General features: G+C 40.0%; 1 protein-coding gene across 3 annotated transcripts; it reads right to left on the bottom strand.

Moving 5' to 3' along the window:
* Positions 1–293: 293 nt before the first annotated feature.
* Positions 294–23,039, bottom strand: aars2 (alanyl-tRNA synthetase 2, mitochondrial (putative)). 3 transcript variants are annotated; one of them, XM_021568318.3, is made up of 22 exons: positions 22,755–23,039; positions 22,159–22,347; positions 21,936–22,081; positions 21,640–21,831; positions 20,798–20,942; positions 18,345–18,490; positions 14,469–14,577; positions 14,358–14,396; positions 14,028–14,142; positions 13,713–13,849; positions 12,847–12,991; positions 12,452–12,621; positions 12,079–12,192; positions 10,973–11,113; positions 8,116–8,253; positions 7,793–7,896; positions 7,312–7,420; positions 6,722–6,847; positions 6,193–6,303; positions 5,858–5,941; positions 5,497–5,610; positions 294–1,540 (listed from the first exon to the last, which is right to left on the bottom strand). In XM_021568318.3, the coding sequence occupies exons 1-22, from the start codon at positions 23,007–23,009 to the stop codon at positions 1,367–1,369; spliced, it is 3,003 nt and encodes a 1,000-aa protein (XP_021423993.2). In that variant the 5' UTR covers positions 23,010–23,039; the 3' UTR covers positions 294–1,366. The 3 variants fall into 3 exon arrangements, with proteins under 3 accessions (XP_021423993.2, XP_021423995.2, XP_090061071.1); XM_021568320.3 differs by having other exon boundaries at positions 13,722–13,849; XM_090204945.1 differs by lacking the exons at positions 21,640–21,831; positions 21,936–22,081; positions 22,159–22,347; positions 22,755–23,039 and having other exon boundaries at positions 18,345–18,511; positions 20,798–20,927.
* Positions 23,040–23,932: the final 893 nt, after the last annotated feature.

The raw sequence follows: 23,932 nt of genomic DNA, 5'->3' as shown, positions 1-23,932 counted from the left end.
TATGTTGAGTCATCAGCATACATAGACACAGGCTTTACACATGAGAATATCCATCTAGTATATGAATTCAATGTATGTGGAGTTTTAGAGATGGGTTTCTATGTCATTTTACAGCACAAGAGAATTACAAAAAAAAAAGTGTAACTGTTGTACAACAATTTAGGATTCAATAACACTGCCATTATGCCTTAACGATTTAAATAAACAATTATACCTATTGTAAAAATGTGAGCTTCGAGTTACTCAAGGTTATCAAGTGAATAATTAGTGAAAATTGTACAATAAGAAATTACCTCAAATGTCTTTATTCCTTCTAAAACAAAGAAAGTAGACAACTGGAATATGCATAATCCTTACACTCAAAAATGGTTAATTATTACAAGGCTGTCATTCAGTACATCGCAGGACAAACTAGACTTTCCTTATTCTCCATAATCTTAGGACAGAAGCACAATACAAATCTCCAAACACTGTCTTGACTACCTATTCATAATGCTTATCATACACATGTACATACTGAGTCCTGACAGAAATTCCAGACACTTGCATCCATAATAAATAGGAGCAGGGGTTAAATTGGGCCGTCGCATTCTATGAGAGAAAAGAAAATCCCTCTCAAAGTGCTTTCAAATTGCAGTGGAGAACAACATGGAGAAAAACATGCATGCCAAGTCATTGTGGCCTACAACATTCTTAATGTAATCGCTGGAAAACACACATTTTAAATCAGTTTTGATGGCCACTGTTAAAAGAGGATCACAGAGCGTTCTAATTTTACTCAACGTATTTCTCAAATACCCAAAATTTGTGAACTGCACCATTTTAGAACCAGAGTTTTTAGCAATGGCATGGTTTATGCCTGTTGGCACTCGCCAATGGTGTTGAATGCATAGGAAAGACCAGGGCTAAACGTACCATGGGGCAGGTGGTATTCACAGTACATGATCCTTGGATGAGTGCCAGTGGGACATTCAAATCATCAATATGTTGCTAACTAGCAACAAGATAATGTTTAGAGTTTGTGATCTCGCTAATGATTAGCCCAATGGGGTGAATGCAGATGGGCAACCCTCAGTCTATTTATTTATAGCTACTATGCTACAACAGGGGAAATTATATCTTAGATGTCAGTATCATTTCATTTCAATAGGCTGTCCTTTTAAAAGTCACCCGAACTGAACTTCTCACAGTCACACCCCCCCCCCCCCCCGAAAATGGTAGGTTCTTCCAACCTGTAGTATGCTGTAATATGTACTTTTGTCATCAACCCGCCATGTGGCAGTTGGAGAACTTTTCCATTGAACAGTGGTGTATTTTGCCTACACCCTATGGTAAATGTGGGCTTGTGATCCCTTGACGTTTGTACTTAGCATCCGTTTTGGGTCTTGTCCTGTGCATACTCTTCAGCACACCTGAGTGCCTCAGTGAGGTTGGCCACACTCCCTGTGCCCTTTGCCACAGTGGCAGAGCCACCTGCGTTCCCTCCCAGGCGAGCAGACACCGTCAGGGCCCAGTCACTGGCAGAGAGAGCACTAAAGCCCTATGGAGAGACAAAGATGAGGAGTGAGTGTTGGTGTGATAGAGAGAGATAACAGGTGGGTAAGAGTGTGTGAATATACACATATATTTGGACAGTGAAGCTACATGTTTTAATTTGGCTCTGTACTGCAGCATTTTTGGATTTGAGATCAAATGTTTCATATAAGGCGACAGTAAAAACAAAACAAACAAAAAAAATATTATTTGAGAGTATTTTCATGTGGTGCATTCAGAAAGTATTCAGACCCCTTGACATTTTCCACATTTTGTTACGTTACAGCCTTATTCTAAAATTGATTTTTTTTAAAAATTCCCCTCGTCAATCTACACGCAATACCCCATAATGACAAAGCAAAAACAGGTTTTTAGAAAATTAAATATTACATTTCATAAGTATTCAGACCCTTTACTCAGTACTTTGTTGAAGCACCTTTGGCAGCAAATGCAGCCTCGAGTCTTCTTGGGTATTACGTTATAAGCGTGGCACACCTGTATTTGGGGAGTTTGTCAGATTCTCTGTCAGGTTGGATGGGGAGCATTGCTACATAGGTATTTTTGGGTCTCTCCAGAGATGTTCGATCAGATTCAAGTCCTAGCTCTGGCAGGGCCACTCAAGGACATTCAGGGACTTGTCCTGAAGCCACTCCTGCGTTGTCTTAGCTGTGTGCTTAGGGTCATTGTCCTGTTGGAAGGTGAACCTTCACCCCAGTCTGAGCTTCTGAGTGATCTGGATCAGGTTTTCATCAAGGATCTCTCTGTACTTTGCTCTGTTCATCTTTCCCTTGATCCTGACTAGTCTCCAAGTCCCTGCCGCTGAAAAACATCCCACAGCATGATGCTGCCACCACCATGCTTCACCGTAGGGGTGGTGCCAGGTTTCCTCCAGACGTGACGCTTGGAATTCAGGCCAAAGAGATCAATCTTGGTTTCATCAGACCAGATAATCTTGTTTCTCATGGTTGGAGAGTCCTTTAGGTGCCTTTTGGCAAACTTCAAGTGGGCTGTCATGTGCCTTTTACTGAGGAGTGGCTTCCGCATGGCCACTCTACCATAAAGACCTGATTGGTGGAGTGCTGCAGAGATGGTTGTCCTTCTGGAAGATTCTCCCATCACCAGAGGAATTCTGGAGCTCTGACAAAGTGACCATCTGGTTCTTGGTCACATCCTTCTCCCCTGATTGCTCAGATTGACCAAGCGGCCAGCTCTAGGAAGAGTCTTGGTGGTTCCAAATGTCTTCTATTTAAAAATGATGGGGGCCAGTGTGTTTTTGGGGACCTTCAATGCTGCAGGAATGTTTTGGTACTCTTCCCCAGATCTGTGCCTCGACACAATCCTGTCTCAGAGCTCTACGGACAATTCCTTCGACCTCATGGCTTGGTTTTTGCTGCAACATGCACGGTCAACTGTGGGACCTTATATAGACAGGTGTGTGCCTTTCCAAATCATGTCCAATCAATTGAATTTACCACAGGTGAACTGAACTCCAATCTCGTTGTAGAAACATGTCAAGGATGATCAATGGAAACAGGATGCCATTGAGCACAATTTCAAGTCTCCAAGCAAAGGGTCTGAATACTTATGTAAATAAGGTATTTATTAATTTTTGGTAAAATAAAGAAATAAACTGTTTTTGCTTTATCTTTATGGGGTATTGTGTTTAGATTGATGAGGAAAATAAATAGTTTCATCCATTTTAGAACAAGGCTGTAGCGTAACAAAATGTGGAAAAAGTCAAGGGGTCTGAATACTTTTCCATATGCATTGTAGGTGAGAGGTATGTTGAGCCATTATTTACATTCAGCATCACTATATCAAAGGAAATATACTATTCTTTCTAACATAGATATCTACAAATATTTCAGGATGTTTTTCATCCCTGAAAATAATCAGAATTCATGTAAACATAACAGTTTTGAAAACATAGTTGTCCAAAAAAAGTGGTCTCTTGGCACAACTTACCTTGATTATGGAGTAAATTTAGCAAAAGGACAGGATTAGCATAGGGACACATTTCTAAAATGTGTCATAGACTCAGGTCCTGGTGTAAACTCATATCCCAGCGATAATGCCCTGCATTACACCTGGGAAGAAAATACTTAAATTGTGGCCTAGAGGGGGTCGAATCCAACTGAGGAAGGCGTTTTTCATCATTTGAACTTGACTAATCACACGAACGCGAGCTGTCTTCAAAATATTATGCATATTATGCATAAAACTGCCAAAATGTAATCTTAATTTGAGGTATATTGATTAGCCGTTAGATCAAATACCCACAAAGCAATAATTTTGACTATATTAGCTCATAGAGCTACAAGGATGCACTTTCATGCTAGGGTTAGGACCTCATATTACAGCTTATAGAGACCCCAACTGATGTACAAAACAGTCTTAAAACAATCTACTTTGGTTTAGATAAAATAATCATGAAACCTATAAAACAAATCAATTTGACTTTGTGAAAATCAGGTTTTTGGACCGAACTTGATTACCACTTTTCCCATGTGTTTTCTTCCTTCACAGACTCCATGAAATAATGACCTCTCCCTAAATATTTGGTCACACTATTCATTTTGTGTATGGTTTCCTAGAAACAAGGGGTGGCTCAACTAACCCTTTGGCACAACTTACCCCACTCTCCCTCATCTTTTTTTACCATTAAGAAATGAAAGCACTTTATGTATTTAGTCTCCCCACCCTTGACATTAGAGGTCGACCGATTAATCGGAATGGCCGATTAATTAGGGCCAATCGGTATTTTTGGGCGCCGATATATTTTTTTTACATTCTTATTTCCAATGACCTAGGAATGGTGGGTTAACTGCCTCGTTCAGGGGCAGAAAGACATATTTTCACCTTGTCAGCTCGGGGGCCCAATCTTGCAACCGTACAGTTAACTAGTCCAACGCAATAACGACCTGCCTCTCTCTCGTTGCACTCCACAAGAAGTCTGCCTGTCACTAGTTAACTACACATGGTTGATGATATTACTAGATATTATCTAGCGTGTCCTATGTTGCATATAATCTGACTGAGCATACAAGCATACAAGTATCTAAGTATCTGACTGAGCGGTGGTAGGCAGAAGCAGGCGTGTAAACATGAATTCAAACAGCACTTTCGTGCGTTTTGCCAGCAGCTCTTCGTTGTGCGTCAAGCATTGCGCTGTTTATGACTTCAAACCTATCAACTCCCGAGATGAGGCTGGTTTAACCGAAGTGAAATGGCTGGCTAGTTAGCGCGCGCTAATAGCATTTCAAACTTCACTCGCTCTGAAGCCTTGGGGTGGTTGTTTCCGTTGCTCTGCATGGGTAACGCTGCTTCGATGTGGTGGCTGTTGTCGTTGTGTTGCTGGTTCGAGCCCAGGGAGGAGCGAGGAGAGGGACGGAAGCTATACTGGTACACTGGCAATACTAGAGTGCCTAGAAGAACATCCAATAGTCAAAGGTTAATGAAATACAAATGGTATAGAGGGAAATAGTCCTATAATAACTACAACCTAAAACTTCTTACCTGGGAATATTGAAGACTCATGTTAAAAGGAACCACCAGCTTTCATATGTTCTCATGTTCTGAGCAAGGAACTGAAACGTTAGCTTTCTTACATAGCACATATTGCACTTTTACGTTCTTCTCCAACACTTTGTTTTTGCATTATTTAAACCAAATTCAACATGTTTCATTATCTACTTGAGGATAAATTGATTTTATTTATGTATTATATTAAGTTAAAATAAGTGTTAATTCAGTATTGTTGTAATTGTCATTATTACAAATAAAAAAAATGATTCTATAGATTTTTTTTTATTTTAAATCGGTCGATTAATCGGTATCGGCTTTTTTGGTCCTCCAATAATCGGTATCGGCATTGAAAAATCATAATCGGTCGACCTCTACTTGACATATTGAGAGAAAATGCCATATCAGTAAATACAGTGATGTAAGAGCTAGACCCTATACCTTGGGCACTTGGCACGCACACAGGACCTTCCCCGATGGCTGCTGGTGGGAGAGTAGCATGATCAGGGTCCCTGGGGCTCTGTCACTGTATTGGTTCACTGTCTTCATCAGCACCTACAATGAGAGCAATGGGATCAACTACATTGAGGCTCAGTTTCCCAGAGCCTTAGTAACGGTAAGTGCATCATTAGAATCTAAGGTGTTTCCAAAAAAACGATGATTGCATTGAAAGTGATTGATAAAATACAGTAAATCACTCTCTGTCAATACTGATGCATTAGTTTTATATGGGGCAAAATGATCTAATTGTGGATGTTAAACAACTACTGAGCCTCATCAGAAATTCAGATGAAAAACATACTGATATAGAGTCTGTGTCCACAGTGTCCACTACAATATTCTTGTTGCTATTCTTTATGAATAGTGATTGGGCTTTCACAGCAGCCTGAAAATGGAACAAAAGTAAGTAAGAAAGAGAAAGTAGTTAAAAATACAAATTAGTATAATGTTTTATCATGCAGTATTTATCATGCATTAACTATTGTGATTGTTTTATAATGCTGTTGTGACTCATGTGTCTTCCTGCATACAAAAAGTTTGATCATGTTCATGTATTTTTACTTGTCACATGAAATAGTTATTGTGGGGGATATAATACACGTTTGAAAGGACAATGGGGTTGTGTGCTTGTGATACCTCTTTGGTCTCCAGTTTCCTTATGCTTGTGTTGGTTGTCCTCTGTAGACCTTTGAGGCGAGTTTGAAGCTCCCTCCGCTTCCACTGTGGTATAGCAGTGCAATCCACTGCCTGGGACAAAACACAAATATAAGGCCTAAGGATTTGTGTCATATTCGCATTTAATTCAAACTATTTAAAGTAATGCGGTAGCTTGGGACTATAAGGTTATATCTGCCATAAGATGATTCTGAGTAAATTGCCTTTAAAGTTTCGAACCATCATTGGTTTGAATGGTGTAAGCAGTTTTTATCTTGTATTCTTTTGACCTTAACAACATGAATTGGGGTATTTAGAGTACTATATAGGTGGAGAACATTGAACAGAACAAGGCTATGTTCATAACTAAAATAAAAAAATGCAGGTCCCATGCTCTCGCTTAGGCAATCATTTAATACTGTCTGAAATTGCCTTTTGGAGCATTTCCAATATTGTCTGTCTAATGACCATCAGTTAGGTCAGTAGGGAGGGAGTGGAAAAGCATACATACATCTGTCAGTATGCCCACTTCTTTGGCCAGCCGGTTGGCATCTGCGAGGGAGGGGCTGGCGACCGTTGCAAGACGTGCTGACAAAGACTCCACTTCCTGGGTCAGGACCTGACCCGCCTCTCGAGCCTGTGAGCCAACAAAACAACGACAAATATCAGAATGAATCTCGTTGAAAGCTACTTGTGATTCTGTAAAACTCTCAACTTGGGCTACGTCCCAATTATCTCTCCTTCCTCCAAAGTGTGCACTTATTCACTCCCCTTCACTAATTTGAAAGGAAATGACTGGTTTAAGAAATATGGTGAAAACTCCCACAAGCCCATGCCTCCAACAATCCGATGCTTATTTGATCATGGAGTGTTTTTTAAAAGATCAGTGATACATGGCGTCCTAAATAGGAAAATGTACAAAATTAATACTGAATCAGCAGCACAAAAGTCTTGAGCGAGGGACTAACTGGTGTTGTAAAACATGAGAATACTTGGGATAAAGTGACGTGATTATATAGTCCGCTACTATGCATCTCTGGCATATTCACAATAAGTCACGACCTATTTAGTTTTATGCCTTCTTGCTTTTATATAACACACCTCTCTGGCGTCGTCTCCAGTGACTGCCACGATACGGCTGATCCCTTTAACCATCTGCCTCTCGGAAATGATAACCAAATCCCCGATCTCCCCGGTTGTCAGTAAATGCCTGAAAAAGAGAAAAACGCTTGGTCTAGTAGCCCTTTAGAAACAGCAATGAACATAAAATATTTAGCATTGTTCACAACTATAGGAATTGGCAAATCTACTCCTCCAAAATATATGAACCGTTTCTAACCTTAACCCACGATAAAACGTATACATTCTACTGTCTCTTCTCATTTTGGCTCTTTTACAGTATATTGAACAATTTGCCACATCCTCACGTGCCGAAAGGTGAGGCAGTGCATATTGTCATTTCGTAATATCTTATGGTAAATAACAAGTAATGTTAAGTCCTACATTTAAAAATGCATTTTGAATCTATCATAGAGAGGGAGAAAGAGTGATTGAGTGAGAGAGACAGACAGACAAAACTTACGTCCCACAGCAGAGTTCCACTGACGTCCATCTGTCCGTCTGAGAATCGTACAGGTCTGCTACGGGAACTGCCACGGACACCACTCTCACCGGATCAGGGTACACCTAGGAATAATTACAGAGGATTCAGGAATCCTCCGATGCCAACACACTATTATGCAGAATATCTTGCACTTACAAATTGCAACCATTGGGTTGACACTTATAATACATTAACAATGTATGTTGCTAAGAGAATTGAACAACACTTTACAAAACACAGTTATTATCAACATTATTCCTTTTAATCTGGTTAGGAGTGTCCCTGAATCAACACACAGTTACCTCATCCACAGTCCTTAGACCTGGGATGTCTTTAGCCCGGGCCAGGGGAACCTCTTCCATGTACACCGCATTATTCTCTGTGATAATGTTGTGGATGCTCCTCTCAATCTCCTGGAGCTGGGGAATACTCAATGATCCCTACAGAGTGACCACCAAAAATCAATTATTATTATTACATCCCAAAAAGCGTTTTCATGCTTCTATACAAAAGTGAGTTTTTTTGATTATCTACTGGACTTTGGCAATGCATTTAACTTCACATTATTCATAACGGATGTGATTACTCTAAGGGCGTAGTCACATGAAATGTGTTACCCTGGTGCTGTTCTCTGGTGCGTTTGGAAGAATTCCACAGAATACGTTTGGGTTTCACAATGTATTTTATTTTTTTATGTATCAGAATGTTTTTTGGAATTCTGGGACTGTCGGCATTAAAACCCTACTAGCTTAAACATGGAGACCAATTTACAATAATTTTTACTTTCTCTTATGATTTCCTTGAATCAACAGTATTGTTGAAATGTCGGGACCATTATGCATATAGTGAAGGATGTAAGAGCAGCAGGACAACAGCAAACAATCAATTAAATTAAAATACTTAATTGGCTTGGTTATTGTCTTTTTTTGTGTTTTAGAAAAACAACATTTAAGTCATCCATGTTTATAAAAATAGGCTACAGGGGCCTTATATATTCAATATATTATTACTATTACAGTGTTATTATACAACGTGTGGGTCTAATCCTAGATAATAATTGGTTAAAACCGCATTCCAGACGGTGTCTATCCCACAAGTTACCACAGGCTAAATCTATGACGAAATGCCTATTTACTCTGTTCTATCTGACTACACAAAGCACTGTCTCATCAGCTCAGCCAGGCTATGTACAGTATATACTAGATCTACAGTGCCTTCGGAAAGTATTCAGACCCCTTGACCTTTTCCACATTTTGTTAGGTTACAGCCTTATTCTAAAATTGACTAAATTGTTGTTGTTTTTTCAGCAATCTACACACAACCCCATAATGACAAAGCAAAAACAGGATTTTATAGTTTGTTTCAGATTTTTTTTTAAATAAAAAACTAAAATATCACACTTACATAAGTATTCAGATCCTTTACTCAGTACTTTGTTGAAGCACCTTTGGCAGCAATTACAGCCTCAAGTCTTTTTGGGTATGATGCTACAAGCTTGGCACACCTGTATTTAGGGAGATTCTCCCATTCTTCTTCGCAGATCCTCTCAAGCTCTGTCAAGATGCATGGAGAAAGTTGATGCACCATGTTTTCAGATCTCTCTAGAGATGTTCGATCAGGTTCATGTCTGGGCTCTGGCTGGGCCAAGGACATTCAGAGACTTGTCACGAAGCCACTCCTGGAGCTCTGTCAGAGTGACCATCGGGTTCTTGGTCACCTCCCTGACCAAGGCCATTCTCCCCCGATTGCTCAGTTTGGCCGGGTGGACAGCTCTAGGAAGAGTCTTGGTGGTTCCAAACTTCTTCTATTTAAGAATGATGGAGGCCACTGTGTTCTTGGGGACCTTAAATGCTACAGACATTTTTTCATACCCTTCCCCAGATCTGTGCCTTGGCACAATCCTGTCTAGGAGCTTTACGACAATTCCTTTGACCTAGTGGCTTGGTTTTTGCTCTGACATGCACGGTCAACTGTGGGACCTTATAGACAGGTGTGTGCCTTTCCAAATCATGTCCAATCAATTGATTTTACCACAGGTGGACTCCAATCAAGTTGTAGAAACATCTCAAGGATGATCAATGGAAACAAGATGCACTAAAGCTCAATTTAGAGTGTCATAGCAAAGCGTCTGAATTCTTATGTAAAAGGTATTTCTACTTTTGATATTATAATACATTTTGCTAAAATATCTAAAAACTTGTTTTCGCTTTGTCATTATGGGGTATTGTGCGTAGATTGCTGAGGATTTAAAAAAAATATCAATTTTAGAATAAGGCTGAAAAGTAACAACATTTGGAAAGAGTCAAGGGATCTGCACACTTCCCGAAGGCACTGTACTGTACAAAGCATCTAGACATTATCTTCCATTTCTTTTAGAATAGCATTCGGTTTTCAACAGCGGAGATTAGTAATAATCTGCCTCCCCGACATTTGCAACATTGTTTCAATATTGAAATTCGATCTCTAGCTGTCCTATGGTAATGAACGGTAATGAACGGGACGAGACAGACCGGCTGGCAGCTTTTCTCAGCCAGTCTAAATCATGAATCAGCATAGTTTTTATGGATATACTGTATACAAAGAAATGTCAATAAAAAACACGAGATGCAGCAATTTTTCTGTCATTCCAACTTCAGTTTGAAGTGATTGTGTTAGCTGTGTAGTTGGCTATCTCTTCCGAACAGTGGCCTGGCAAGAGGGCAAATGTTCTACAGGTGAAATTGCACATCATTGTTATGGATGTATTCCATCCCCCAAAATAAATAACTAGAAAACAGCTTAAACATAAGAAAATGCAGCTACTTTGCTATTATTCTGGCTCCATTGTTTGACATGACTGTGTTAGCCAAAGTAGGCTAGCTAGCATGCAAGGGATAAGAATGTTGCCAGCCATCATGGCAACAGAACATTTAGAACAAACGACTGGGTCGAGTCCATAGTTTTAGACCAAAGATTTAAAGACTGGGTCACGTCTCTGGCAACCGAATCGATAGAACGAAAGACCAGCCGGCTTGGGTAGCAACCCTAGATTTGTGTTGGGACTATATCTTGTGGAAGGATGAAATAGTAACAATAAATCAAAATAAAGTTACTGAAAATGTATATAATTGAATTGTTGGACAACGACAGATGATGAAATTCACGGATCATACTGTATACCTTGACGCTGAAGTCAAAGCGTAGGCGGTCTGCAGCGACATGACTGCCTCTTTGCTCCACAGAAGAACCCAGCAGCTGACGGAGGGCGAAGTTGAGGACGTGTGTGGCGGTGTGCTTGACCATGCAGGCTAGTCTCTGTGGCTGGATGTGAATAAACATTCATTTCCTTATTAGCAAATTAAATTATGACATGTAATATGCCATTAACATAATCATATTTATGACAAAGTATACGTCACAAACATCCCAATGGGCACAGACTTCAGTTCAACGTCTAGTTTTGATTTACGTTCATGTGAATTAAACGTGAAATCAACCAAAAATGTCCCCGTCATTGGATTTAGGTTAAAAGTTGGGTGAAAAAAATACAACATTCCCGTACGTTTATGACTTTGTAAATCCAATCAGTTTTCCACATTGATTCAACATCCTCATATTGTATTTTTTGGTTGAAATTATGTGGAAAACAACATTGATTCAACCAGTTTTTGCCCCAATATCTTTAAAGAGCACATCTCACAAATAGCTTTAAAGAGCACATCTCACAAATAGCTTTAAAGAGCACATCTCACAAATAACACACACCCGCAGTTAATTTGTTGCAGAAGCCTAATGAATAAATATGTATTTTATAAGCTATACTGCGTTTGTCTATGGCATGTGTCAAACACATTCCTCAAAGGGCCGAGTGTCTGTGCGTTTTCGCTCCTCCCTTGTAATTGATTTATGAATTAAGGTCACTAATTAGTAACGAACTCCCCACACATGGGTGTCTAGGGCTTAATTGAAAGGAAAAACCCCAAAACCTGCAGACACTAGGCCCTCCATGGAATGAGTTTGACACCCCTGGTCCATGGTAACCAACATATGTTTAAACAGGGTTGGCAGTCAAATACAGTGTGACTATAGATACTCTGTTGATTTATGACTTTTTTGTTAATTTAAATGTTGAACGTGAGGATAGTTTCACCACTACTTTCCATAGACTTCAAAATAACACTTTTTCTTCCTATGACCCGACTAGCCTGAATTTCAAATGATCATGACTGATGTGTAAATAAGGTCCATTGTGTAAGCTAAGAGTCGACCTGTAGAAAATGCTATACCTCATCCAGGTAGAGCTGGACCTGGTCCCCTTTTCTCAGCACTTCAGCAGCGGTGACCTGATGAACCACATATCCCCCAGCAAGCTGCACAGCCTCAACAGGGTACAGGACATCCTGAGGGAACACAAACACCATCCCAACTAGGCTAGTAAATATACTATGAATGGAATGATTCAATGAATGTAGTTTCAATAGCTTAGTAAAAATGTTGCTGAAGGATAGGACATTCATATACAGGAAAGTTGACATCAGAAACAATCAATGTATGGACCCCACATTTTCAGGTACATCCCTAACAAGCAGCTCACAGACACACGTTGTGACACAGTGTACTTAAACATGGTGTCTTAAAAAAGGTGTAGCTAATGCTGACCGGCAGTCCATCTCTGATGAAGTAGCCCTGGTCATGGGACTGCCCCCCTTGCTCTGCATAGAAACAGGTCCGGTCAAGCACCACACCACACCTCTGGCCCCCGGCCACCTCCGAGACAAGAGTCTGTCCACAGTACAGGGCCTGCACGGTAGCATGGCAGGGCTGGAACACTGAAGAAAAGACACAGGGCTCCTTTCAGAGATAATAAAATGGACAGCAAAACAGAGGATAATTGACCTGCATATAATATATTAACTGAAGATTATCCTTTGGAGTGCTGTCTAACTCATTCTTTAAGGATTTTACTAGCGTGGATCCAGCACCCAACCGTTTTAGACTAATTACTGTAATTGTGAGTGAGCATGTTGTTTATAATCTCGAGAACTCATCTATACCATATTTGCCATCCTGTGCCAAGCTGTAGTGGTACTTGGGAGAGTCGTCTGTGTGGGGAACTTCTCCACTCTGCAGCTGGGCTAGGCTGTGCAGATCCAGATGGACCAGCGTATCCCCAACAGAGGTCTGCACCTGACACCTAAGCTGGTGGTGGGGAGAGGAGAGACAGCCATGGAATGGGGTGGATCCTTTTCAGTAAAAATATACTGAAAATATACTTATCTGCAAGGGTTTCGGAAAAAGCTGGACGGCCTCATTTAGTTTCAATAGTTTAAAACCATAAATAATGTTTTATTAAGAATTAATTCAAGCTTTTAATGTAAAATGTAGTACTCATTAAATAATTCAGTGTTGAGTAAAGGAACAAACTAATGTATGATAAAATCATAAAAGTGTAATGTTTGAAGCAACTGTCCAGTGACAATCTCACATTCAACTCATACCCAAATATTGTTTTTGACTCGTGTGGCCAAAGCATAAATTAGAGAAAAGACACAAGAACTCCACCTCAAAGTTGAATCTCAAACAGGCCGTTTCAAAAATGCTTGCAATATCCTCATAGCACATGAAGTCATGTTGGCTCATCAATCAGCAGTCTCCTCACATGAATATTTTTAATGACCGTTATACGCCCACCATACTGTTGTTGGGGTATGTCCCCGCCATTCAAACACAGAAATACTTAATTACCCATTTTTGGAAGGGAAACTATTTCCCTCAGGGTAATTAATAACATGTGATATTTCATAGACATCTGGAAACATTGGACATTTACTTTTTAGTATTTTGCTATGCAGCTTCATTAAGCTAGATTAGACTAGCAATATTGGCTTCATGTATAGAAAAGGAGAGGAAAAGCACTGACTGTAGTTACATTTTCATTTTCAATGGCCAACACATCAAGGGCCCGTTGGTCAACACTCAAGCCCTGCTCCTCCAGCATTAGTCCAATGAGATCCAGAGGAAAGCCCAAGTTACGATGCAGAGACCAGGCCACAGGCACTAGGAGATAAGCACACACACACACACACACACACACACACACACACACACACACACACACACACACACACACACAAGGATTGACTACTGAAATAAATTGGCCCAAAAATGTATACCACAAATACCCTTTTACAAACCATACCCTATCCCAGTACTGTATCCTAGTACTGAAGCTGACCTGGGAATAGAGTGGCATTGTTCTCCAATCTCTGGAGTGTCCTGTCAATCACTCTGCGCCCCTGCTTCAGAGAGGACAGGAATTGGGCCTCGTTTTCATTGATTATATCCATGATCTGAAAATAAATCAAATAGATACCTTCCTTGCCACTCCTTACCTTCCTTGCCACTCATCTGAGAAAGTGTCTCAAGTGAATGGCTGTGTACGAAATGTCAGGAAGTTTGTATATGCAAGACTTTATTTTATTTGCAAGAACTTTACTTCCTGGTGTATAACCGTCATTAAACGTGTTGTTGATGTAATTTCTCTCATTTCATGGTAATCACTTACCCTATCTGACTCTTTATGCAGTTCAGGATAAGCATCACCCTGTAGAAAAGATGTGGATGAGAGAGGATCAAGACCATAATGACACAAGTCTGATATCACAGCCCAACTCACCAGGATGTGGGCAACTGTGGGTACCAGGCTTGCCAGCGCTCCCTCAGGGGCCTGCAGTACCTCAGTGCTGAACCTCACAGCTCGCCGGAGGATACGGCGTAAAACCAATCTGCAGCAGGCACACACAAAAGCACGCACAAACACAATAATTGAAAGAGAATGAAAATGACAATTGTCAGATTATTGTCAGATGTGTTCAGACCTCCCCACAGTCTATTTTGTAGATTCAGCTATATGTCTCAATCCCAAACATTTCAATCTTCTTTCTCAATCTTTGGGATTGAGATATGTTAATTTTAGATTGAAATATTACTCTCAGTTAATTTAACCTTTAACTCTAGAACCGCCATATGCCAATGGCCACTGACGTTTGATTTTATAAATAAAATAAAATCCCCCCCCCCCCCCCCCCGGAAAAAGTAAGTCCTGCTACTCCCCTGACTTATCCTAAATATTTGTATTTTACATTGGTCATTTGTCCGAATTTTGAAATCAGAAACAGCCTTTAGAGACTTTTTGCCTGTTTTATTCACACCTATTCCCAACTTAACCCGCCGAAACAATGCGCTGTAGGACATTGGTACACAGCCAGGCACTGACGTGTCTCTCTCTCTCCTCACTGAATGAATGACAAATGGATGAATGGGCAATAATTGTTCACCTTCCTTCACAATGGAATTTAAATTAGGCCAAACTGAATGATAATGAGGGTGAAGAGGTTGATTTAAATTACAAAGACAATACTGTAATGATGAGTTTGTGTTATGCCTATTCATCAGCCTTATGGGTTGATATCATTCTCTTTGAAGTTTTACTTTGTACAAATAAGCTGCTATGGGACTGTTTTATTTACTTTATTTATTACTTTATTTATATTTACTATGTACTATAATTATTCAAACGTATTGTAAGGGAAAACAAAAACACGCTATGTGTTGCAGTAGGCCTTTCAGAATAAGGCAAAACATATCCTTGACTATCTGAGTTGACGAGCGAAGGGAAGCAAACGATGCCAGCCCACTGAATGACAAATGGATGAATGGGTAATAACTGTGCACATTACTCCACGGTCAAATTTAAAATTTGAATGATAAGGAGGGTTACGTAGTTGAGTTAATTTAGAACAACAGTAGTGTAATGATGAGTTTGTATTATGTCTATTTATCAGTGTTGGCGCTCATGTTAATAATTCCCCCGTGCACCTTGTGGGTTGATACTATTCTCTTTTACATTTGATTAACTATAACTCTATTGTGAATCACATTTATTGTAAGGGAAATAATAACATGCTACGTGTTGCAGCAGGCCTTCAGAATAATGCTAAACATATCCTTGACTCTATCCAAGTTGAGGAGCGAGGGAAAATAAATGATGCCACTCAGCCTGCCCACCGAAACTACACAAACTATACCGAAACTCATTTAACACATGATAACAGTAAGCCTATAGACAAGATTCAATTGACAATAGTCTGATGAGTGACAATACTATCAGTTGTCAAATTGTACATGAAGAATTACATCTTGTAATTGACAGACGCAGGGCAAGGAGCATCACTATCAAATCCTCCATCAGTCACATGCAGGTAAAACGTTTTGATTTCTATAAGAAAGAGCATATTCTGCAGTTTCTACTGGCCTGTTCGGATCAGGTTACTGTGGACCACAATCCTACAGAGACATCTTTCTGGGGGAGAGATCAAGAGAAATCAAGAGATATGGAGGTGGGGGGGTTTTATGACACCTCACGCTCATTGTAAATCTTAAGGCGGCAGACAAAATCCCTTTGTCCTCTCAGTGTGAATGGAATGTATGATGGGCCTATGGAGAACCTACCTCAGAACAGTCACATGCAATAAATGGACTTGGGGACAATATGTTTCGTCAGCCAAAATGGTGGTAACGACGATAGATGGAATATGAAAATTAATGTCGCTTTTGTTATGTTATTAAAAGTTAAATGACAACATTATAACGAAAACATTGTAACTTGAAGAGTTTTCATAATATGTACCTGATGTTTGCATACTGTACATTATGTGGAAAATGTCCAGATCAAAGAGAATGTTTTTTTTAAAGATGAAATGTGAAGTCAGTTGACTAAATTGGATCTGAGTCAAATTCAGACCTTGACTCGTAACTAGTGACGCCCAAGAGAATTTGCCATAAAGACGGAAAAGCCACTTTCTGACCCGAGGGTATAAAACACGTGAGTTAAGAATTTACATATCAAACTAGGTAACCACGCACTGCAGCCAAGGTCCGAGTAGTCGCAACCCCAAAACGCAACACGAGGTTGAAGAAGACAAAAGAAACTCAAAAAAAATCAATGCTACGGTTGAGTAACTGTAACTGTATCTAAGGTGAATTCAAGCAGGACCACCCCGTTATTCTCTCCAATGAATCGTGTGCCTACACTGCTTTCATTCCCACGCTGGAACCATCTACACGGCTGATCGTCCTCAGAAGACCCTCTTACAGAACAAGCGTGAGGAAACAGACCATTAAGAGAAAGGACACTGACATCGTGTGGACAATCAGAGACTTACACCCGGTAACAACAGAAGTGTCGTCATCAGAGGAGAAGTCGGAACTCGGTCCACGAGGAGATAATTACATCGTTATATTCTGACCCATAAGAGCTGCAGTTCGGGGCAAGGTGTTAGGGGTAATTTGTAAGCATAGTTTACAAATGTATCCAAGTGTGCTTTTCTCTCATGCACTCTCTCTTTCTATATTCACATTTTGTGTGTCATATTGTGTTGGCCTGCTGGGGACCTATTTCATTGTACTAAGTTCTAATCAATAGCCTAGACTGTGTGTTTGTGTATCTTATATTATCAGTTTAGCTTGTTAGTAAATAAATAATCATCTCAATTGGTGTGGTAAGGACTCATTTAGTGGGACTCGGGTTTGTACAGATTCCTGGATTATGCGACGTTCAGGATGAGACTGTAGAGGAAATCGATTAATTAGCGACTGTTGTAAAATCGATATTGATATTCTTTTGAGTTAATTTGGGAAATGGAAACTCAATAAAAACAAACTTTCCCATGGTGCCCCAGGTTACTGAGTTAATGATGACCTGATTCATTTAATCACATAATTATAAACAGTTAATCATTCGATGAACAGCAGTACAACGTCGATACAACGTCACAACACTAGTAACATAATAAACTTAAAATATGATATTCTGTTGTTTTTTTTCTAAATACATTTTCTTATTTTACACAATGTTTCTTTTAATCTGCCAAAATGAAATTATAAAAGGAATTATTTGTGATGGACTTGAACTAGTGGTTTTTAGTTTTAACTTATAGCCTAGAGTAAAATAAACAAGGGAAAATGCTATTATGTTCTTTGAAATAATAGCTTTTTAGTATTCTAATGTTGCCTAAGGCCTTTATAAACACAACCAAGTGTATATTATTCCAATAGCATATTTCTCACTCAAACTTTGTAGAATTACACAAAACATATCCTTGACTCTATCTAAACAAATAACAGTTGTTATATTTTTTACATGGATATATTCCCATGAATATTTATTCATGCTTCACAACTGTTTATGCTCTATTTATCACCCGTTGGTGCTTATATTTGGGCACCTTGCGGGTTGATATGCATCTGATGCTAAAGGGGACGCCGGGGATGCCTAGTAACACTCAACGTTCTCTAGCGGGTACTTATAGGCTCAAAGGCCAGGCTGTTCTAGTGTTAACTACCGTGTTTTTTTTATACCTTTAGGTGTTATCATTCCCTTCCTCAATGAAGTGGAAATGCTTAGTAAGTCTGGCATTTTTCAGATTGCCTGTTGTGCATGAGCCATAATCGGCGCATGGTGCAGCAAGAGACTAACAGCAGTTTGACTCACTCGGCCCCAGACATGCCCGGGTAGACTCCGTCAGCAATGCAGACAGACAGGGTGCGCACGTGGTCAGCAACAACGCGGTATGCCATGTCCACTTTGCCCACATCCGCCTCTCCAGTCCTCCCTCTATACTCAGGGCAATTGGAGCGCTAGATGGATTTAGATGATAACTAAATGAGAAAAAGAAACAAACCAAACTACAAAACAGACAAATAAGTTGGCACGAATACTCTCCTGTAAGAAAGATATAGACGTCAGTGAACATTCATTTAATCCCGTGGGAGCAACAGAGCCATAGCAGTTCATTGTGAAATTAATTATGACACATAATTTGGACAATCAGATACAAATTGAGCAACTTTTTTTTCTCTTTACCTATGTAGGGAAGGTTTAGTTCATTATCTTTCTTGCCAAAAATGTAATCTTGATTAATTCTCAGCTAAGATCCTTCTTATCTTTGAAATGTATTCTATACTGAACAAAAATATAAACGCAACATGTAAAGTGTTGGTCTAATGTTTCATGAACTGAAATAAAATATCCCAGAAGTGTCCATACGCACAAAAAGCTTATTTCTCTAATTTGGTGGACAAATGTATTTTTATCCCTGTTAGTGAGCATTTCTGATTTGCCAAGGTAAATCCATCCACCTGACAAGTGTGGCATATCAAGAAGCTGATTAAACAGCATGATCATTACGCCTTGTGCTGGGGACAAAAAAGTCCACTCTAAAATGTGCAGTTTTGTCACAGAACACAATGCCACAGATGTTTTGAGGGAGCATGCAAATGGTACGCTGTTGGCATGCTGACTGCAGAAATGTCCACCAGAGCTGTTGCCATATAATTGATTGATAATTTCTCTACCATAAGTCGCCTTCAATGTCATTTTAGAGAATTTGGCAGTACTTCCAACTGGCCTCACACCCGCAGATCACGTGTAACCACGCCAGCCCAGGACCTCCACATCCGGCTTCTGCACCAGGTGAAGCTGGTGGTTGAGTGAATGCCAAGAGCGTGCAAAGCTGTCATCAAGGCAAAGGGTGGCTACTTTGAAGAATATCAAATATAAAATATATTTCGATTTGTTTAACACTTTTTTGGTTACTACATGATTCCATATGTTTTATTTCATAGTTGTGATGTCTTCTACATTGTATAAAATAGTCCAAATAAGGAAAAACCCTGGAACGAGTAGGTGTGTCCAAACTTTTGACTGGTAATATATAATCATTTCTAGACAGATAGAACTCAATGTATATCTACAGATGGCGTTAAATCAGGTTTCCTGGATATTTCCTGCAGGGGTCGATTCTGGGTCCTGTACTTTTTACATTAACAATATCAACTTTGTCTGTAAATAATTGTAACCTGCACTTGTATGCCGATGATACTGTTGTGTATGCTATTGTCCCCCACGATTGGTCTGAAATACAGTCTGCCTTCATTGTATTACAGAAAAACTTTATTAACCAGAATTAGTACTGAATGCAAGTAAAACTATGTATATGTTTTTCTCTAGAGCACATAAAAATATGTCTGATGATTTAAGCATATGTACTTTGGATGGTGTCCATATTGATCGTGTCCGTGCTTAAAAATATCTTAGCATCTGGATAGATGAAAAGCTGTATTTTAAAAAGCATATTGATGAGTTAGTTAAGAAGCTGAGAATAAAAATGGGATTCTTCAATAAAAATAGGTCCTGCCTCTCGGGAAAAAAAATGCAGAAAGCAGATTATTCATTTGACGTTCCTATCGGTAGACTATGGCGACATAATCTATATGAACGCCACTTCATTAAAGCCGTTAGATGCAGTGTATCATAGCGCACTGCGCTTTAGCACGCCCTACAATTTTAGTACTCATCACTGCATTCTCTACCAGAAAGTTGGAAAGGCCCTCTTTGATGTCAAGTAGGTTGATACATTGCTATGTTTTCATTTTTAAAGAACTTTTACAAAAACATCGTTACTAAACTTTAGACATACAAGTTACCACATCCGGTCTCAGGGATGGTTAACTCTGGAAGTTCCTTTGGTCTATACTGAGTTAGGTAAATCAGCTTTTAGTTGTTTCCTTGCACCTTATCTGTGGAACAATCTTCTAAATGTTCTTACATTTTATGTTATGGTGCCTTTGGGGGCAATTCACAAAGCTGATTAAGGATCTTACTACTCATGAATGTGTTCGTTTTTTATGGCCGTGTTTTTCTTTCTTCCTGCTTGCATTTTGTATTTAGATTTTGATGTGTGTGTTTTCTGTAATTTATGTAATTCAGGGCTCACCTGTAAAAGAGACCTTGATCTCAGTATGACTCCCAGATAAAATAAAGGTTAAATAAAAATGACGGCTTCTCTTCCTCACCTGCACATGTATTTTGTTTAATTTCTTAAATGTTTTTATTCAATCCTCTATCTTATTGTACCTAATTATCTGCAAACAAACTAAACTTACCTGTTGTATAGCAGACAGCAGAGGGGTAAAGAGGTCAGTGTCGTAGTTGGAACGTTGTCCTTGGAGAACGGTCACCAGTCGCTCCAGACCCATGCCAGTGTCCACGCTGAACTGGGGGAGTGACCGTAAGCTGTGATCTGCCTCTCTGGAACAGCCAAACGCAAGGAGTCAGACATAGGCTTATAAACACAGACACACAATCCACCCTAGTAATTTGATTCAGTCATGGAAAAAGTATAACAGTCCATAGTAGAGTGAACTCCAGATGGAATATATTTTCATCACATAATAATGTAAAGATGTTATCGTCTTGCTACCATCCTCTGCCAAGGTTAGAGTGCATGAGCATTAGCAGAAATTGTTCCTAACTAGCAAGCTGTGTGTGCCAAAAGTGTTTGTGTTTGTTTATCTTTGATACATGAGACCTTGGCTGAAATAAAAATGAAATGAGTTCGCAAGTGGGCTTGTCCGAATACCCAAACTTGCATTCTAAATACTACTTCGATTGGGTATGCAAAAACATAAATTTTTATAGCATGTTACATGACAAAAAATGTATTATGTTTTAAATGCCAGGAAGTCAAACTAATTTAAGCTTTTCATTTAGTATGAATTCACTGTACACTATTTATATTCAGTAATGAGGATGAGTTGTACCAAAATGTACACACGGTGGGAAACAACGCAGTTGTGCATTAGATGATGCATTCCTATGAATGAGTCTAGAATGTTGATATTTGTTGCTTCCTGCAAAGTTTTTATACTAAACAGCATGTTCTAAATAGCATTTAGTATGGTTAATTAAAACCCAAACTATAAGCCCCTGGTAGTAGGTATAGCACCTGTTGTATTGCATGAAGACCAGGTTCCAAATCTCGACCACATCAGGACTGTCTGCATTGACCAGCGAGGCTGCGTTACGGCCCCCAATGTGGTCATAGTGGATCTCTGTGCAGGGGCCACAGGGGCCAATCTCCCCCATCTCCCAAAAGTTGTCCTTCATCCCAAATGGCAGGAGGTGATCAGAGGGCACTCTACAAACAAAAACATCAACCAAAAAAGAGAATGGCAAAGGATCAAAACACAAATGAGTCAGGAAGTTGTTATTATCTTGGAGAGGAAACTATGGCTTTCATACCCCAAGCTTAGCCAGATGTGGCGCGTTTCCTCATCTGCTGGCAAACCAGAGGTGGCATCACCGGCAAAGTATGAGACGTAGAGGCGTTCTGGAGGAATCCTGTACTCCTCTGTGAGTAGACGCCAAGCCATGATGCACGCTTCCTCCTGCACAGAGACACTTTTAAACCTGCCTTTTAAACTGCTATGGCATCATAGATCACAGCGACATGTATGTCACACACCTTGAAGTAATCGCCAAAGGACCAGTTTCCTAACATCTCAAAGAAGGTGTGGTGGTAGACATCTCGACCAACATCTTCCAGGTCGTTGTGTTTACCCCCAGCCCGGACACACTTCTGACTATTCACCACCCGCCGGTATGTGGCCATTTCACTGCGCGGGTCTGCTGCTCCAAGGAAAATAGGCTTGAACTAAGTGAAGAGGAGAAGAGAGGCATCATTCCAACTCAGAGCCAGTGAAGTTGAAGCACCCCAAAAAAGCTATGAAGGCATTTGATGCATGGCCAAAGGTATGGTATGTATACACAAAAAAATCAGCTGACAGTCAACAATACACAAATCTGCATTTGACTGGAATTGCCTTTAGATAGCTAGCTAGTAGGCCTATGTATTGTCTACACTCGCTCAATGCTGTTGTTCACGCGGGACTGTACACCCATAGAGCAACAGAACTGTCAGAGGTGTCAAATCTCCAGTGTCATGCATGAGGCTAGCTTTCTTCGCTATAGCCCCTTGCCAATAATCAAATTAGTGTCTACTGTATTCAATAATATAGATAATACTTCATGTGAAAACCGACCGATGATTGTTCAATTTACCTGGTTCATGCCTGCGTTGACAAACAGGAGACTCGGGTCTCCCCGCGGACGAACAGGGGAGGATGGCACAATTATGTGTTGGTAGAGTTCATGAAAAAAATCTGTGAACGTACGCCGCACACGATTAGACGAAAAGTCTGTTTGAACCTGAGAATATGACCTTGATAAATATCCTCTGACGCTTGAAAGTGATGTTAAATTATTGTTTATCACTGCTCTGTACCAATGTGTCAAGCGTCTCATGTGCGCCGCCATGTTGGCAGCTCTTCTTCTTCGGTGGAGTTTAACGGCGGTTGGCATCAAATGTTAAAGGGGCATTACCGCCACCAACTGGATGGGCTGTTGAGCGAGAAAATACCAAACATTGCCGAAAAAAGGGGGAAACGATATCATACAAAATACAAAAATAGACAAGGGCTTCAACAAGCAAAACCCACCCCCCTCATTCAGTCACAGTCCAATCCAATTTCTCTGACTCTTTCCTGTGCTTTACAGTTGATGACTATTGCAATAAATGACACAAATCCCACCCTTTTAACATTTAATGTATCATGATCCCTTAGTTGGTGTGAAACCTTCACTGGTGGTGTCTCTACTACCATTGTTTCTTCACCACGACTCGCTCCTTCCCTCTTCTCATCACGTCCAGATAGGAGACCCTCTGGAGAGCACTTACTCTTACCACCTCTGTCTCCTTTGAGCGTATGTTCGTCACCACAATTGCAGCATTTCAACTCAGCTGGCATACGATACTCTTCCCATCTGCACACACTTGACAAAATACCATATATTTTGCAGTTATGACACTGAAGGGGCTTGTGCACGAAAGCTCTTACAGGGTATTTCATGAAACCTAACTTTACATGAGAAAGGAGAGACTCTTCATCAAAGAACAATAGTTTGATGAGGCAAATGTCTTTACTCCATCCACCATATGGGTCAGTTGATGTGCACCAAGCACTCCATCAAGGTCTTCAGTTATACAATCTGCATTTACTTCATGCCCCATCCCAGAGATAACCCTCTTGATATGTGCCCTGCTTAGAAAATCCATACACAAAACATTCCACTACGATATCTTTTTGAGATGCACAGCACACTTCTTCTGCTCCGCAGACACACAATCCAAAAACGTATCTAGACTAGGCTTGGATTTCAACACTCCTTTACTTCTCGTT

Source organism: Oncorhynchus mykiss, chromosome 17 (genome assembly GCF_057628025.1).
Source record: "Oncorhynchus mykiss isolate SJ-2025 chromosome 17, ASM5762802v1, whole genome shotgun sequence".
Taxonomy (NCBI): Eukaryota; Metazoa; Chordata; class Actinopteri; order Salmoniformes; family Salmonidae; genus Oncorhynchus; species Oncorhynchus mykiss.
This window is presented reverse-complemented; position numbering and strand designations above follow the sequence as displayed.